Source organism: Poromitra crassiceps (genome assembly GCF_964638095.1).
Source record: "Poromitra crassiceps genome assembly, chromosome: 10".
Taxonomy (NCBI): Eukaryota; Metazoa; Chordata; class Actinopteri; order Beryciformes; family Melamphaidae; genus Poromitra; species Poromitra crassiceps.
Window position 1 is genome coordinate 37,239,644 of NC_139631.1, and position 19,961 is coordinate 37,259,604.

The 19,961-nt window shown below is 43.1% G+C and overlaps 1 protein-coding gene across 1 annotated transcript in view; it reads left to right on the forward strand.

Moving 5' to 3' along the window:
- The first annotated feature begins 538 nt into the window (after positions 1-538).
- Positions 539-19,961, forward strand: part of niban2b (niban apoptosis regulator 2b) — a 67,441-nt gene continuing 48,018 nt past the window's right edge. Inside the window, exon 1 of the mRNA XM_083645257.1 lies at positions 539-786. Coding sequence (XP_083501383.1) covers positions 732-786 — 55 coding nt within the window. The 5' untranslated portion in view covers positions 539-731. The remainder of the gene's footprint in view (positions 787-19,961) is intronic.

Genomic DNA, 19,961 nt, shown 5'->3' on the forward strand with positions numbered 1-19,961 from the left:
TTATGACATCACTTTTGACATCATCACTGACACAGATGACATCACCACTGATGACATCACATCATTACCTAATTAGCCTAATTAGAAAATCTGATGGCACGTAAAACGACATAGCTGTGGCCGAACACAGAACTTGAAACAAAGTCCACATACTCAATTGTATATATATATATATATGTCTCAATATATATACACCATTGAGTTATAATATGAAATAGGTCCATGATATACACACACACACACACACACACACACACACACACACACACACACACACACACACACACACACACACACACGCACACACGCACACACGCACACACGCACACACACACGCGTCCTGCGTTAAATAGGATGAGGCTCGTTTGTACCACTTTTCACGCAGGATTTGAATGCAGCACCGCTGGAAGGAGGGGTGTGTCTCATGGTGTGTCTCCTCCTCTCCCAGAGAGAAGTGCCGTCAGTCAGTTTGCTGCTTTTCAACTTCCCCAACTTTTTCCTCCTCGCCAGCAGCAGCAGCAGCCACCTCCTTGGATTCTTCCTTCCACCGCCCGTCTCTCCAAACCTCGCTCAGTCATCCCAGGCTATGCTGGAGGGTTTAGACGGAAGGTGAGCGGGGCCCCTCTAGGAGTCTTTTAGGAGTGGAGTTTTGTCTCAAAGCAGTTCCAGAGCGGACCAGTGGAGTAAAGTAAACCTGGGATATTAAGTTTGTTCTTGTTTATATCCACACCATGGGGGATGTGATTTCCAGTCACCTGGATGAGGCCAAACGGGAGATTATCACAGGTAAATCGGGCTGTGTGCGTGTGTGTGTGTGTGTGTGGGGAGAGAGAGTCGCGGTTTGTTTGGTTGACCTCGTATGACTTGTCTCTCTATACCCTGCAGACCTGCAGGCTGTGTCTGCGACACTTGATTAGTGAGTTTCTAGTGACCTTACTGGAGGCTATGCTGTTTTTACCCCCTCTCTAGTGGTTCTAAACCTGGGCTCCGGGTACCACCTGGGGTCCTTGGAAGAGGGTTCAGAGGGTCCCCAGCAAATTGTTCTAAATGTTAAAACATTTAATTTTCCAAGAAGTTTACACACTTAGAGAATGTAGCTAGTAGAACAAGAGTCTGTTTTGATCATATGTTCACTGTTATCTACCAGCAGTTATAGTCGTGGGATTCTGGACACATGTTCAGATTTGGGTCTGACACACAAAATGGATCAAATTAGGGGTCCTCGATATGAAAAAGGTTTGAGAATCACTGCCCTATAGTATCACTCTCTATTCATAATATTCCTATATGGACTTGGATGTGTTGCTGGTAATCGATAGTGAGTTTATATTTATTTATAGTGAGTTCCTCAGGCCTGTTTTTTGTTTAATCTCCTGTGATATCACTTCCTCTATACTGCACAGATGTAACGTTTGTATACAGTAGCATCCTAAAAATGATAAGATTATCTATCATAAGATTGGGATAAGATTAGCATGCTTCAAAATCAGGTTACGTTTCACTGCCAAGTGAAAGAGAGAATAACCATGGCAGGTTTCTGATGGACAACTTGACTTTCTATGGAGCATGGGTGGAGATCCCACACACACACACACACACACACACACACACACACACACACACACACACACACACACACACACACACACACACACACACAATCACTCCACTCCACCCTCTTACAGCTTCACATTGACATTGTCACTTTGATTAACTTCATTGTTACTATTGTTTAGACTTTGAACTCTTCATAATACGATCACCACGATACTCAGGAGTGAGAGTGACAGACAGGGTGTCGGCCCTCTGATTCCCCCCCCCCCCCCCCACACACCCCTCCTCAAGCTGTTGTGCAATATCACACACTCTAATCTCAGTGTGTCAGTGTGGGCGGGGCCATGATACCTGCTAGATTCTTGAGTTACCTGCCGTTTCTAAAAGAATCCTGCAAAGACGGAACATTTGGCCCGGTGCTTGTGTCCCACCCTGTCCGCAGGCCTGTGACAACTTGTCTGATAATAAATAGCTGATCTCAGATCAGATCATGTGAGCAGAGTTGAGGCAGGCCTGTGACAACTTGTCTGATAATAAATAGCTGATCTCAGATCAGATGTGAGCAGAGTTGAGGCAGGCCTGTGACAACTTGTCTGATAATAGGTAGCTGATCTCAGATCAGATGTGAGCAGAGTTGTGCGTGTGTTTGGTCAACTTGTCTGATGATAATAAGCTGATCTCAGATCAGATGTGAGCAGAGTTGGGTCACTTGGGTGTGTGTTTGGTCAACTTGTCTGATGATAATAAGCTGATCTCAGATCAGATGTGAGCAGAGTTGAGGCAGGTGAGGATGGAGCATCTACAGGAGAGAACATGAACCAATCCTCACAGAGGCTTAGTCAGCGATTCACTCTCTGGCACCGTCAAATTGTGTGACTCTCCTCGTTGCAGTTCTTACTCTTCATTGGTAACATGTCCATGATGACTTGGATAAAAGCCTTGTGACCGTTTAACACTAGAAAAGCCATTTGACAGCTGTTTTGAATTTGGTTAGAGTGATCAACCGCTTATAGTGATCAAAAAGCTTGGTCCCGAATCATTCCTATACACGTGCTGTTTAAATAATTCACTTATAGTGATCAATACTCCGCTTACAGTGATCATTTTGGGCCTTGTCCCACCTGAGAACAATGGAAAAAATGTTTAAAACGGCAGTAATTTTATTTTATTTTTTACTTACAAACGGCCAAAAATGAGCCAACGAGATAGAGCAGCGATACTCGGTGCATGTCTGTCTGTATATGGAGAGATCGCAGCATCTCTGTCTGTAGAGAGATGGTGGCGTCTCTGTCTAGGTGAGACCGCTGTGTTTGAAACAGTTGAAGGCCTAACTTACTGTGTGTATTTTTTTACAGTCAATAACATTCAGTAGGCTAAATAATGGAGCTGTCAGTTTCATTACCGTATATGTACTTTATTCATGTAATAAATATACAAATGTCAGTTAGATGGTAACCTACATGAGAAATAATAAAAAATAAAAAGAAATGGGTTATACTATATATATGATCATCCTCTTATCGTGATCAATTTGAGCCGTCCCCAGGTGATCACTATAATAAGAGGAGTGAACTGGAGTTTGTGGATATTAGTGTGATTTTTTGGGCCAATCTAAAAGGGGCCTTTTAGACACAGAGAACTGAGGAGAGAGACAGAGGAGGCCACGGTCTTGGGTTTAGTAAGACACAGAGAACTGAGGAGAGAACGTCCAATTCAGTGTGTGAGACACACAGATATCAGATGTGGAATCTATGGAATGTGTGTGTGTGTGTGTGTGTGTGTGTGTGTGTGTGTGTGCGTGTGTGTGTGTGGAAACCTCCTCCACAGGCCTTGGAGCTGCTGCACAGGCCAGCTCAGCGCCTGGGTTTAACATTAGACGGACCTGCCCGTCCTCACAGAGAAAACGACACCATTGGTCGATTTTCAAGGGGGTAAAAATGACCTATGTTTTTTTTACGAATGCGCCCTCTTGTGGTCGTGAGGGTTAAAGGGTGGGATGACATCGTCATCTTTGAAGTGAATCGTGTATATGATGGGGAGGAGCCAGTGGAGATGGTGGAGGACGGGGGGGTGATGTGGTCGGAGCGGCGGGTGGAGGTGAACATATCGGGCAGCAGAGTTTTGGATGTATTGTTGTTTCTTGAGGATTTTGGTGGATGTCCCAGTAAAGGATGCTGTTGCAGTAGTCCAGTTGGGATGTGGTGAATGCATGGGTCAGTGTTTCAGCAGCAGAGAGGGATAGTGAGGGGCGTAGACGCCGGGGCAGTGTTCCTAAGGTGGAAGAAGGCGGTTTTGGTGATCTGGTTGATGCGGGAGGAAGGAGAGGGTGGGGTCGAGAATGATACCAAGGTTGCAGACGTGGGTGGAGGGGGAGGGGGGGGGGGAAGTGAAAAATCCTGGGTGGAGCGGGTCAGGGAATTTGGGCCTATGTCATGATGATGATCTCAGATTTGTCACAGTTGCGTTTCAGAAAGTTTTTTTGCATCCAGATTTTAACACATTCACTGCCAGCCGTTTTTTTTTTACTGTAGGTAGGTTCTGCCAGAGGGTTTTTTTGAGGATTCTGGCTCATCTTTCAAGACCCGAGGATTCTTTTCTGCTAAGATTTTGTGAACACACAATATCTCAAAAGAACTAATAGAATGTGTGCTTTCTCTGTCTAAAAGAGTTAGTTTGTAGAGTTAGTAGTTATGTAAGCATTAGCAGTTGAATACAGCATGGTTTCAGGGTCTGAAAAATTATTCTGAGATAAACGGCTTTTTGTGAAATTCGATAGAACAGTCACTTTAACCATTCATTTTTGGCATCAGTAAGACGTCAGACATCTAAACAATAGTTTTGAACAGTAATTTCCTCCATAACAGCAGGAAACACCCCTCTCATTCAAACTCCTCCCTCCGTGTGTGTTCTTCTTGGCTGCAGCGGGCATGTCACAAGCTCGTTTCTGTTGCTGCTGTAACCTCGCGTCACCAGGCTCACTGCTTCTGCTGCTGCTGCCTGTCTGCTGGCGGCCGCTGTGCAAGTCTGGATATGGGCTCGCTCGTTTCTTGTGGTTTCGGTTGAGAACTTTGATGAAGCTTTTGCGATTCTGGTCTTATTTATGCTGCGTGTTTCAAAGTGTGTTCCACCCGTAATCTATTATGCAAATTTGCAATCCCGCACCGCCAGCAATCAGCGCGAAAACGAAAGCGTTTTCGCCAATCCATTTTCATGAGAATGGCTTCCTCACATTGCTTTTTGCTTGCCTTCCTCTAGTCTGGGAGAGCACTGTCGCCACTTAGTGGGTCGGTGGAATGGGTTGTACATGTTCGGTGGCTCCAATATTGATATAAGAGATGTAAAAGGGTTAGATGCACATCCCACGGTCAAAAAAAATAAAACATTTTTTTGACGTATTAACACGTTGAGTGCCATAGCCGAGATATCTCGTCTTACATAATCCAGCGGTTAAGTGCCATAGACGAGCTATCTCGTCTTACATAAACATTTATTTTTTTTGACGGTGGGACATCAATCAACCCCTTTTACATCTTCGAGATCACTATTGGAGCAAGAGAATGTGTATAATCTATTTTACCGACCACTAAGTGGCGACAGTGCTCTCCTGACTAGAGGAAGGCAAGCATTTTTTTTAACTTGTCACGCCATTCTCACCCCAGCCATTCTCATGAAAATGGATGGGGGAAAACGCTTTCGTTTTCGCGCTGATTGCTGGCGATGCGGGATTGCAAATTTACATAATAGATTACAGGTGGAACACACTTTGAAACACGCAGCATAAATATGACCAGAATCGCAAAAGCTTCTCTCAACCAAAACTCCAAGAAGCGAGCGAGTCCATCCCGACTTCCTCAAACAGCGGCCGCGCAGCCACAGGCACAGGACAGCAGCAAAGCACTGAGACTGGTGACAAGCTTGTGACGGCCGCTGCAGCCAAGAAGAACGCCCACGGAGGGAGGAGTTGAAGCAACTCTCCCTCTCGCTCTCTCCCTCTCTCTCTCTCCTCTCTCTCCTCTCTCTCTCTCTCTCTCTCTCTCTCTCTCTCTCTCTCTCTCTCTCTCTCTCTCTCTCTCTCTCTCTCTCTCTCTCTCTCTCTCTCTCTCTCTCTCTCTCTCTCTCTCTCTCTCTCGAGAGAGAGAGAGAGAGAGAGAGAGAGAGTGGGAGACAAGGGCACCCATAATCACAGGCACGTGAGGTGGTTCTAAAAATCCATTTATCTCCAAACTCTCTGAAAATCTCTAAAACCATGCTGTACTCAACGGCTAATATCTACATAACTACTAACTCTGCAAACTAACTCTTTTAGACAGAGAAAGCACACATTCTATTAGTTATTTTTAGATGATTGGTGTTCACGAATTCTTAACAGAAAATAATCCTCGGCTCTTGTAAAATGAGCCAGAATCCTCAAAAAAAAACCTGGCACAACTTACCTACAGGATTGAAAAAATGGCTGGCACTCAATGTGTTAATACGTCATTGGCAGTCAACCGTTGGATTTTTTTTGACGGATTAATACGTCATTGGCAGTGAACGTGTTAATAAAGGCAGGCCGTGAAGGTGGAGTGGGTGTCGGCGGTGATGGTCTTGGTGGAAAGATAGAGCTGTGTGTCGTCAGCGTAGCAGTGGAACCGGTCCGGAGGCCATGTTTGCGGAGGATCTGTCCGAGTGGTAGCATGTAGATGATGAACAGTAGAGGACCAAGTACTGAACCCTGCCTAAACATAACCAAGTTGTCTCATTTGCCTAAACATAACCGATGTGACATTTTCTTATTTACTAAGAAAATGTCACATGGAGATAGTAGTGTGATACACCTCACATCGGTTAATAATAACCAACGTGAGGTGTATCACCTGCACGCACCGTTTTGCTCATTGATGTCATTTTGGGAGTCGTTGGAAATCAACTTGTTCCTGACGTTTCGGTGTCAGGATGTGTCACACACACACACACACACACACACACACACACACACACACACACACACACACACACTTACACGTTCACTCTATGCATTCCTGTTGCGCCCTGCCTGAGAGCAAATTGACTAAATCAATGTTCTCTCGTGTGGCTCCATGTCATGAGATTAGGTAGGTAGGCCTAATCATGTTCACAGATAGCCTCGTCACTCAACGCCATTGTTGTTCAGCGACTGATTGATGAGGCGGTGATGAAGGGGGGCGGCACCTATCTGTTGTGATGAAGGGGGGCAGCACCTATCTGTTGTGATGAAGGGGGGCGCCACCTATCTGTTGTCATCTCGCCCTGTTAGAGATAAGAGAAGGCAGGGGGAATCCCTGAACACGTGCTTATACACACCCTCATCTCATCTCGTCTCGTATAGACTATTGTTATGCACGCTTCTCCACACTTAGTAACCCTGCCCTTGGTTGTCTGCAGGCAATTAAGAATGCTGCTGCAAAATTACATACTAGACTACATACTAACTAGATTACATTCTAGACTACATACTAGACTAACTAGATTACATTCTAGACTACATTAGGGATGTCAACGGTTAACCGTTAATCGATTAACCGTCGCTAACGTCGTTGTTCGGTTATTGCTGTCGGTCTATCAGTTAATATAAATATATATATATATATATATATATATATATATATATATATATATATATATATATATATATATTTTTGTCTATTTACTCAATGAGCTCATGCCCAAACAAGGCGTGTCTATTTAGATGCTGAAATGTTAATGCTTTTTGTGTTAGAAATTCTAACACAAAAATAATTTGTGTTGAAATGTTGATGCTTTTTGTTAATGCTTGTTAATGCTTTTTGTGTTAGAAATTCTAACACAAAAAGCATTAACATTTCAGCATCTAAATAGACATGCCTTGTTTGGGCATGAGCTCATTGAGTAAATAGACCAAAAAAAATAATAATAATAATAATAACATTAAAAAATTATGAATTAACCGATAGGTTAATCGATTATTAGCGTTGGTTAATCGAAAGTGAAATTAACCGAAAATTGACATCCCTAGACTACATACTAGACTACATACTAACTAGATTACATTCTAGACTACATACTAGACTACATACTAACTAGATTACATTCTAGACTACATACTAGACTACATGCTAACTAGATTACATTCTAGACTACATACTAGACTACATTCTAGTGCAACTTCAGTCCACCTGATAGCGATAATACACCTCTAAGCTGGTATTGTCAACCAGCAATGATACTGAATAAAAAGAAGCAGGACACCTGTGTAACAAACACACCCTGTATTTATTTCTCATAACTATTCAGCTCAACTTTTCTTCTAAACATCAAAATAATAAATGAAATAAGACTTCTGCCTATAGTGCAACTTGAGAAAAGGCTAATAAAAACACAAGCAGTGCAATCAGAATGGATTGGCTTACAGCTGAGCTGCCTTATAAACTTCAAAACTCACAAATTCACACAATATAGTACATGCTAACTAGATTACATTCTAGACTACATACTAACTAGACTACATACTATACATACTAGACCAGTGGTTCTCAAATGGGGGTCCGGGGACCCCCAGGGGTCCTTGGGGGTGTTCCAGGGGGTCCCCAGCCAAAAGGGGAGTAATTTATTTTCGCTATAATTCCATTCATAAGTAACACAATGACTATTTTGGTCATGGGTTTTATACACTTTCTGTAATAAAACATCTAAAAGCATCAATCTTACTATCATATATGGGGGACCGTGGCACAAAATCCTATCAAATGGGGGTCTGTGGTCTAATCTTTGTCAGTTTAGGGGTCCTTCACGTAAAAGAAATGGGCAGGAGTGTTTACCTGGCTGTGCTGCAGCTTTGGGTCTGGAGGGAGTGTTGGCTGGCCAACAGGCCGGCTCTGTGGCCTGGCGAGGCGTGGCACTCTCACCCTGCGGCACAGCACACAGACGCTTGTTGTCCAAGGCTCAGGTGTAGCGGAAATATCCACGAGGCACAACATGCAGTATGTACACACACACACACACACACACACACACACACACACACACACACACACATACACATACACATACACACACACACACACACACACACACATACAGCTCACATTTGCAGAGTGGAGACTTCAGTGGGCAGAGCTATTGAAGCATAGTTTTTCTGGCTATATTAATTTGAAGCCCATGTAAAAGACAGGAAGTGTATTATGAAGCCTGGCGCTGTAGGCAGTGAACGACAAACATCTACCCGCTGAAAGCTATCTACTGTAGCCATTACTAAGTTAGCTAATTAGCCTAGCTGACCTGCAAGGCCATACAAGCCTATTAGCTATCTAGTTAGCTAGCTGCTGACCTTCCAATGCAATGGTCATGAATTAATTAAAAAGTAAGTCACTGGCATTTGTTTTTTTTATTAACATTTTGTCCAGTTGCTTCTTTGCCATTCAAGTTAGCTAACGTACACTTTGAAAACTGTCAATCTTTGGCTCCGCCCACTGAGATTTTTGACTTTAACTTGTTTGTAGAGCGACCTGAATCTGTCCCTAATTTACTCCACAAACATGTTACCATTAGAGCTGGGTATCGCCACTGATTTCCCGATTTTTTGATACGATTCCAAGCTCCTGATTCAAGTTCCGATACGATTCAGTATCGATATTTCAGTTACAATACCAATTTTGCTTGCATATGAAAGCAATTCTCAAAGACCTGGTGCTGTAACTTGTACAAGTAGAAGGAACCCTCTAACCTGGTGCATTATTACAAATATTGTTTATTGTTTACAGATGTCTACGAGATCTCGTTGCGCTAAGAACCACACTACTTGAATCTAAGTAACGGGGTTAACGCATCAAGCATCCATGGTATGGGAAAAGTGATTATATATTACAAGGCCGATTTTGGTATTTATGATCGATATCAGTTCCTTCAAAAGAATATCGATTCCAGTGTTTCCCCTAGAAACATTTTCAGGCCTGCAGGGATTTCGAAACGTACCTCGACCACAACGGTGGGGGCCCTCGCTGGCGACGCTAAAACTGTAGCTAACCTGTTCGCATCTATGTTCGCAATGGCATCCCAAGTATCATCATACTATTATGGGATGCGATGCGAACAGTTGTATTATGGGATGTGCGTTTCCCAGGCAACGACACACATTGACACGTTTTGGAACAGCGGCGCACACTGGCACGATGCTCCTAAAAGCTGCAAAATGCTTATTGTTTTGAATGATTTGGCACCTTCTATTACTGTCAACACCACTATTGTTGTATTGTAATAATATGCCATAAAGGTTTATTGAAATTTTGGGGAGAGCAGAACAAATTTCAATTCTTTTTCTGGCCTGGCGGGGGCGCCGTTATCGATGTACGCTACGGTGACAAAATCCGCTTTCCCTTGGCCTAGTAACTCCCTTACACGAACACAGGAGCCCCCGCCTGCTTTCCTGCTTTCCTGCCTGTCTGCCTGCCTGCGCTCTGATGGGAACACAGTCAGTCTAAATTTATGAGTCAGCCTATGGCTCTGTCTCAGTGGAATGTTTTTGTTGAGGCACTGCGGCGAAAGGAGGCTGGGTTGGGGGGGGGGTTATTCTCATGTAGGCCCATTAACTGGGAGCCTGGTTTCCTTTCTCAACTCAGATCTTTGTGGCCAGGAGAGAAAGAGACACGCTGAACTTGTTGAACTAATGTCGTCGTGGATGATAACGAGGGTCGCCATGGCGACGAACGAGCGCCGTTTGGTCGGATTAGATTAGCACTGTGATGTAGGACGACATGATGCTATCATTAGGGCTCCGCGCACAGCTGCTGGCCTCAGCACTGCAGAGGGCCCCCTGGACAATTAGTCCAACACAACAAACAGTCAGCTAGACTCGGTACAGCGGCCTCCTTTATACTTTTGTCCCAACCTCACGGACCCTATCAGCACCTCTGCTCTGCTTCCTCCCTACCTCCATAAAGAACTGTCACGTAGAAGAAGGAGGGGTTTCTTTCTCTGTGGGGACTTTGTGTTTCAAAAGACTAAATGGTCAAATCTAATTACCTCGTGTGTGTGTAGTGTGTGTGTGGTGTGTGTGTGTGTGTGTGTGTGTGTGTAGTGTGTGTGTGTGTGTGTGTGTGTGTGTGTGTGTGTGTGTAGTCTGTGTGTGTGTGTGCGTGCGTGCGTGCCTCCACCTGGCAGAGGTGAAGGTGCTGCCAGGGTGGGGCAGCTATATAGTAAACACATTGTGAGTCTGTTGTGTTTAACACATGGAGGAATGTGACCCCAATGCAGAAACAGCCCCCCACCACCACCACCACCCCAATTCCTCCTTTAGCTTCACATACAGGAAGTGTTTTCATCGAGCACAGATCCTACCTGCTTTGGATGTTGCTCTTACACTAACCGTGTTTCCATTCAGGTGTTGCGCCAAATTCTAAACAAACTTGAGAAAAGTTGACAATCTGAATTCAAATCGGGTGCGTTTCCATAAATGGCTGTTATGCAGATAAATAGTTGTGTGTACTATAGGGATGTTCATCAATTATCGAAAATCGATAATCGATCGTTAAGGATTGGAATCGATCCTGTGGCATTTGGATCGATTTTTTAATTATTAAAAAAAAAAAAAAAAAAAAAAAAAAAAAAACTTTTTTTTTTTTTTTTTGGACTAGGTTTGGGTGGAATTCGTTCCTCCTCGCCCCACTCCATTGCACAGCCGACTAACGTGAGGTGGAGCTTCATATAGTCTCTAGTTTTCTGGCTGGGCACGGGCCTTTGTGCCAACAAAACTGTTTTAAACATGAGAAATTCACACCGGCATGCGCCGGGGACAGCAGTGTTGGAGAGGAGACACATTGAAATAAAGAGTTAATTGAGGAGAACACGTTGTCTTTCGTATTTTCTGCCATAGGCATTCATTTTGTTAAAAAAAAAAAAAAAAAAAAAAATGAAAATATTGAAAATTTTCTAAGTATTAATAAAATCGATAATCGATAATTGATCGTTAATTCTCACCGATTATCGATTTTGGAAAATTTTCAAAATGAACATCCCTAGTGTACTAGGTAGGCCCGTGGAGGGAGACAAAATCATATATGGGAGCTTTCCAATGGTTACTAGCCATAGTAATTATTATTATGTCAAGTAATCTGCTGGGGGCATATTTCTTTCTGGCAGTGATGGTAAATGTTACGGCCGATCTCACAGGAGAGATGCCCAGCGCGTTCTGCGATGCTCGTCGCCATATATCTGGGAAACGAGACGCACAAAACGGTTCCATGTCTTTCCTTGAGTTTATAGTACAGCGATATATGCTCGTTGCGACCGACCATGATCACATTCCATCGTCGGTGGTAACGACAACGGTTTATACTTCCAGCGACGGGCGATATGCCATCGTTGCGATGATGGTTGCGACCATTGCCAAGACTTCATTTGTATTGAACTTTGCTCTTTACAACCCCTGAATGTTTCAGCGCGATCGCACGTAAAACGGCACAGCCGCGGCCGAACAAAATTCTGCTCACTCACTCACTCACTCACTCACTCACTCACTCACTCACTCACTCACTCACACACACGCACACGGACACTTCTCTAGTTATAATAAGAGAAGACTAGCGTACCGGTGGGGACCTCCCTGTGAGTTAGGCCCCCCTGTTCTGGAACATGACATCATCACTGATGACATCACCATCATCACTGAACTTATTAGCCTCAGCCTGAAAGGATGACATCACTGATGACATCATCACTGATGACATCATCACTGATAACGTCAGATCATCATTAGGTAATTAGGGCAATCACCGAATTAAAAAATCCGGCAACGTCAGGTCACCGGCACGGGTGCTCTTTACAACCCCTGAAGGTTTCAGCCCGATCGCACGTAAAGCGGCACAGCTGCGGCCGGACAAAATTCTGCTCACTTACTCACACGCACACTAGAACTAAAAGTGTCATTCCTGTGTTTTTGTCAGCCTGGTTTCCACTACAGCTAAAAGTGTCATTCCTGTGTTTTTGTCAGCCTGGTTTCCACTAAAGCTAAAAGTGTCATTCCTGTGTTTTTGTCAGCCTGGTTTCCACTAAAGCTCGGCTGCAAACCACCAACTAATGCAATAAATGTGTGAAACAAGTTGCCCTGACATTCTTTGACTTCCCCTGGGAGTTGATCAAATTCCCCAACTTTCACTGACTGGAGCAGACTTCTCTGAATTCCAATGATATTTCAGAAATGCCATGACAAGTGGAAACCATATTAAGAGACAGACAAATACAAAGAATCTCTAAGAGGCTGATACAACATTACACACATATTTGCTGCATTACCCCTCGAATGTGCGCTCATTCACAGCAGATAATTGCTCTGTTTATAGAGTACATGAGCAGGATTTATAATCAAGCCTAAGAACAATGTGTACTCTCCTTCAGAGCAGTACTACAAGCCTAAGAACAATGTGTACTCTCCTTCAGAGCAGTACTACAAGCCTAAGAACAATGTGTACTCTCCTTAGAGCAGTACTATAAGCCTAAGAACAATGTGTACTCTACTTCAGAGCAGTACTACAAACCTAAGAACAATGTGTACTCTCCTTAAGAGCAGTACTACAAGCCTAAGAACGTGTACTCTCCTCAGAGCAGTACTACAAGCCTAAGAACAATGTGTACTCTCCTCAGAGCAGTACTACAAGCCTAAGAACAACGTGTACTCTCCTTCAGAGCAGTACTACAAGCTTAAGAACAATGTGTACTCTCCTTCAGAGCAGTACTACAAGCCTAAGAACAATGTGTAGTCTCCTTCAGAGCAGTACTACAAGCTTAAGAACAATGTGTACTCTCCTCAGAGCAGTACTACAAGCCTAAGAACAACGTGTACTCTCCTTCAGAGCAGTACTACAAGCCTAAGAACGTGTACTCTCCCTAAGAGCAGTACTACAAGCCTAAGAACAATGTGTACTCTCCTCAAAGCAGTACTACAAGCCTAAGAACAACGTGTACTCTCCTTCAGAGCAGTACTACAAGCTTAAGAACAATGTGTACTCCGTCTCCTTCATAGCAGTACTACAAGCCTAAGAACAATGTGTAGTCTCCTTCAGAGCAGTACTACAAGCAATCTGAATGCTCTATTTACTTGAGTAATGGTATTAATTGCAGTCATTGATCTTGTGGAGCCTTTGTTTTGCGGAGGATCTGATGATTGTGCTGACTGTCTAAAGCTTGTGAAATATCAGTCTACTAGTTCAAGGCTGTTTCTTTCTTGGTTCTTCCACCCTTTTCTGTCTTCAGAAGATTTTTACGCCTCCGCCGGCGATAGCCGGTGCCGGAGGCATTATGGTTTCGGATTGTCAGTACGTCCGTCCGATGTTCGTTAAAGCAATATCTGAGGAACGCCTTGACGAAGTTTCTTCAAATTTGCCTCAAACGTCCAGTTGGACTCAAGGATGAATTGATTAGATTTTAGTGGTCATAGGTCAAAGTTCAAGGTCACTGTGACCTCACGGCCGCCCGTTTCATACGCGATATTTCAGGAACGCCTCGACGGAATTTCTTCGAATTTGGCTCAAACGTCCACTTTGGACTCAAGGATGACGTGATTAGATTTTGGTGGTCAAAGGTCAAAGTTCAAAGTCACTGTGACCTCACAACTGCCATTTTCAAGCTCGTTAACGCAATATCTCTGGAAAGCCTTGATGGAATTTCTGTAAATTTGGCTCAAACATCCATTCTTTGTTTAGTTCTCAGTGTGCGGATTTACAACGAAAATGACCATTTCACTTAATTTTGGATTATTATTTTATCGCGTGGTGAGGACACGACTCACGAGTCACAACATGTACATGTGAGTGTTTCTGCCGCTGATTGAATGTGTATTTTGGGCGACTGAATGGGAGTAGGCAAAAGTACTGTCTATAAATTCCCTGCTGGAGGAGTAGTGAGCTGTGACGAAGGACTATTGTAATGTTACATGCATTCATTCTGTTTAGGAGTTATAGCGCCTTCTGGATGAGGTGTTGCAGCATGTGTTCATTCTGTTTAGGAGTTTCTAGCTCCTTCCTACATTAGGTGTTGCATGTGAAGTTTTAGCACCTTCTGGATGAATGTCACCTAATTTGGATGTTTGCTGCTCATTGGTTATTTGGGTTCACATGGTCTGCAGTTTGCATGCTCATTGGTTGTTGAAGTCACATGGTCTGTTAGTGACATTTTAAGAGCAGTCATGCCTTAAAGAACCAGAACCAGCTAGATAACAGCCCGAGTCAAGACCTTTGTTGATCTCGCGCCATCTGCCCGTGTAATGCCAACCTCTTCATGTTTGGATAACGCGTGTTTGGAATAAATATTTCAACTGAAGCAGAGAAGTTGCTGCATTTTCTCTGATAGGAAAATGAGGCCAGTCGTGCGCATCCAGATTCTAATCACCCATACAGTTCTCTACAAGTACCTTAGACTGCCATCGTAGCGCTAAGCTAAGTAGCAGTGAGGGCTCTACCGCAGTTTGTACTGCACGCAGATTGAAAATAAACTAAAGCCATGTACATTCTAGTTTTGATATTGGCAATATGGCAAATGGCTTGAGCTCTTAAAATGTTGGCGTATCCCTTTTAATACCGGCATCCAAAAACTAATATCTGAACCTCTAATTGTGAAAATCCTTGACTGGGTTGTGGACAAAGAACAACTTCATGGAATATTGTATCATCTAATATTGTGCAGACTAGAGGCACTGACTCTATAAGCCCCTCCGGGTTTCTTTCCCTCACCTGCACAATTTTCTTTGTATTAAGATACTATCTGTTGTTGTTCATTTTTCTTTGTGCAAATAAACAACAACAACAACAAAGAACAACTGTCAGTGTAGTACAAGCTCTTGTCAGTGTTGTTTGGACCGGATTGATTCAGATAATTCCAGAAGTTACTGTTGAGTCTTGGAGGTGCTTTGGCTCGAGGCCAATGAAACAGTTTTCCACTTGATATCTCCCAACATACGTCCTGTTCCTGCACTATCCTGGTGTTCCTGCACTATCCCGGTGTAGTTTCTGGTTGGAATGGAAACCAGCATACTATCAGCACTCCATGGCACATGGTCACATGGCACGTCATGGTCGCCTCTGAATCTTGTTCCAAAAACAAACCGCAGTTGAAATGATGCTTAGTTTTGCATGGGATTAGCATACCTGCCAACATTAGGCTGTGAAAAAGAGGGAGATTCTCTGGAGGTTTTCCAGAATTTTGCCTAAAGGCTGTTAGACACCAAGAGCGGTGTGAATATACAGCATGAAATTGCGCTGCGAATTTTGACCCACCTGTCAATCACAGCAACAGATGTGTGCACGTCGGAAGCAAATTTCTGAAAAATTGACCTTGGTCAACAAAACACAGCGCCAGAAAGCTCTATGTACATCTATGTTGTGACATCGGGTACTCACCACGTGATGAAATAATAATCCATAGTTCCGTGAAACGTCATTTTCGTAGCAAATCCGAATCGAGTTACTTCCTTGTTTCCAGGAACACAACGCTCCCGCTGTAGAGCGCATGCGCGCATCTTGCCATCCGGGACGCAGGCAGCAGACTGCTCAGTCCCAGGAGAGACCTTTGGAGGGCGGTGTGTGACCAATAGAGGTGACATTCTCCCTGTTACAAGTCACTCTACCATCCTCAATGACTAAAAAGCTGTTATATTAAGGTGAAAAAGTTACTGATTGTGGCTTTAACTTTGGAGCCTTGCTTAGTCCCCTTCCCGACAAGCTAGCATGACACGGTTGCTACCGATGTGATACCATAAACCTCACCTTGGCTGGCCCCAAGTTAAAAACTAAGCCTCTGAAACACAGTAAACCTATTGAGATGTGCTGCGGTGCCTATAGTGAGAAACACCTATTTGAGTTGTATCATAATTCTCCAGCCAATGGGTTTCCTTTATTAGCCTATATATTGACAATATAAGACAATGCAAGAATACCCCCCTCACAAAAAAATGGTACGACCAAAGCATGTGCTGTGTGACCAGCTGAAAAAGTTGGTCACACCTGTGCTACCAGTGGAAAAGTTAGTCATGAACCCTGATCACTGTGAAATGGGGAGATTAACGGGAGAAAGTACCAATAGAGAGGCAAAGTGAACGTCACTTCCTGCTTCAGCACTGTACCAGAGAATTCATTTTCCATAGACGTCTCGTAAAATGCGTATAAAAAGTAGTTTTACTTGGTCAAACCAAACGGTTTAGCTATATTTAGAATCAGGAGAGACCATAGAACATTTCACTCGGACCAAAACAAAAAAAAATCAAAAAAAAATACTTTCTTTAAACCCGCATTTTCTTTAAACGTTTTGGTCCAAGTGAAATGTTACGCGGTCTCTCCTGTTTCTAAATATATCTAAACCGTTTGGTTTGAACAATTTTCACTGACTGTGAAATAATGTCTCTGTTGAGACATTATTTGATGTCTCTTTAAGGTAGGCTGACCCATCCCACCTGTAGTAGGACTTTAAATGAAGTAACTTTCTGTAGCTGTGGTGAGCAACTTGACTGACGGATATCTGATATTCCAATAAAAGGCCAATATTGGCCCGATATCAGTACTACTGAACGTGTCAACACCACTGTTTGCTGTTGGGGGAAACAGTAATACTGATTTCTACCAGTCACGCATGTTGGTGTGTGATGCTGTTTGCACTAGAGCCCGCCTGATACTGGATTTTTGAGGCCGATACTGATATTAGGGAGTACATTTTTTTCGATATCAATATATCGGACGATATTCTTATATACCAATTATATTACACCATTTTTTTCAATGATCCCTCAAATACAATTTTTTTTTGCAATGATCCCTCAAATACCAAACACTTGACAAAGATATGACTTGACATGACTTGAAATATGTAATGTAGGGAGGATATTTTACAGCTTATCAATCAACTTTATTGTCCAAAATGACATCAATGCAATGAAACCGTAAACTTCACTGGGAATTTAATAATTATAAATAAGTAGAAATAGAAAAACACAAACGGAACAAATATAAAATGTAACTTGAGTTAAGAAGAAATATCAAATATACACAACATGCTGTATATAACTTAAAAAATACAAAATACAAATATATCGGCTAGTGGCCAATATCGGCCGATGATATCGGTGAACCGATATATCGGTCAGGCTCTAGTTTGCACCCACACATCTGTCATCATCGGTCATCTGTATAGTCATGGTCATATGCCGCTCAGTGCGGTGTGACTCAGCTTTCTGTCAGATGTGCACAGATCATCGTCGTCTTGTGTCTGCTGTGGTGATGAAATGAGTCACCCCCTCCTGCAATGCACCAGCCCATCCAAACATGATGTCCCATGGTAACCTCTCGTCCACGTCACTCACCCCCATCTGATCAGTGCTGAGTGTGGCTGTGTGTGTGGGGAGCTGGTGCTGGGAGGCCAGAATGTACTGCTGAGCCTAACCAGCAAACATTCTGACGGTGAGCAGTAGGGCTGTGGCGATTCACTTATCTCCCGATTCGATACTATCACGATTCTTGGGTGCCGATTCGATTTATATTGCGATTCTTAAGTATTGCGATTCTACGATTATTGCGATTCGATATTACGATTTATTGCGATTTTTGTTAATTTTTTTTCTTTTCTTTTTTCAGTTTGTTTGCTTTTTTACACTAGATTAGAACATGGGAAAAGTTGAATCATACACTAGAGACTGTATATTATATCATGAGTAGGGCTGGGCGATATAGTTAAAAACAGGGGCGGACTGGGATCATAATTCAGGCTGGGCATTAGATACCAAGCAGGCCAGGCCGATATGGGCCGATGCGCGTGAAATTTGGGCTGTTTGAAGCCCAATTTGGGCCGTTTGAAGCCAGATTTGGGCCGTTTGAAGCCAGATTTGGGCCGTTTGAAGTCCAATTTTACAATGAGATGCACCCACTTTAACCCTGAAGTGTAATTATTACTTCAGACTAACTTTTTTTTTTGCGATTATCGATTCTGGAATAAAAGATTGATTCAAAAAATCGTGACATTAAAAATCGCGATACTTAGGTGAATCGATTTTTTCCCCCACCCCTAGTGAGCAGATGACACGATGGCCGCCGGCCTGCACCACCAACATTCAAAACCCACGTTGAGACGATGTCCATAATCGTCCATCATGGGCAATTGATACAGCACGTTATCGTGGTATTTTGTGTGGCAATATTACAGTATATTGATACACAAAGCCTAGCCACGTAGCCCGATAGTTTATTATATAAATTGTCAGGTGCATGCAACATTTATGACAGGCTTTTGTCACACTGACACTTGTGTTGATCAGTCTGTCTGCTTGACAATCTGCTGCAATAGAAATCATTGAAGTGAGATGAACAGACTGGAAAGTTATTAGATAAAACCGATTTGTTCCCCCTTTGGGGACATAATTTGCAGTTGAAAAAAGGTAATTGCAATATGTAGCAATATTTTTTTAAATCAATTATATTGTCATCATCATCATCATTTCCTTTATTTTACCAGGTACATTATTGAGAACACATTCTCTTTTACAATAATGACCTGGCCAATTATATTGTATTGTGACTTGAGTACTGTATCGTGACTTGAGTACTGTATCGTGACTTGAGTATTGTATCGTGACTTGAGTATTGTATCGTGACTTGATTATTGCATCGTGACTTGAGGATTGCCTCGTGACTTTGAGGATTGTATCGTGACTTGAGTATTGCATCGTGACTTGAGTATTGCATCGTGACTTGAGTATTGTATCGTGACTTGAGTATTGTATCGTGACTTGAGTATTGTATCGTGGGGTCTCTGATGGTGATGATATGTGCTACCTGCATTGTTTCATGAAATCGGGACTTTTGTGCCATCAGTTCAAACCAGTTTCCAAAGCTGTTTTTCCTGCACCTGCCTGGGCATAGTTGCATCAGATCTGGTGTAGTTATCTGAAACCTTTGATATAGCCTTGGACCAACATCGATGTTCCTTGAGTACCAGGTCATGTTCCTTTGGTAGCAGCACTTAGCAGGGTTCCTCCTATAAAGGTAAGCAAAATCATAGAAAATCGTAGAAAAATAAGTATGACTACACAGGCTTTTATAGTTGTAGACCACCTTCCACCGAGGCCAGAAGTAAAGTTCTGGAACAAAGTGTGGCATTTGAAATGGCAAAATGTCTAGAAACCCTGATGTTGGACTTTCTCCTGGCGTCTCCCCACCTCTTCCTTCGATCTCTGCTTTCCTGAGCTAAAAGTCACATTCCACTGAGACTTCCAGTCCAAGCGGCCGGTTGACTCATAACCACTTCCCCTCTGTTTTCCCATATGCCTGTCAAAGGTACAGCCAGCCACATTCATCGTCCGGGAATAAAACCCTACAATATATTTCCTCTACTAGGCCTGGTCAGAAGTTACAGTATTATACAGGGATGTGATCAGAGACACA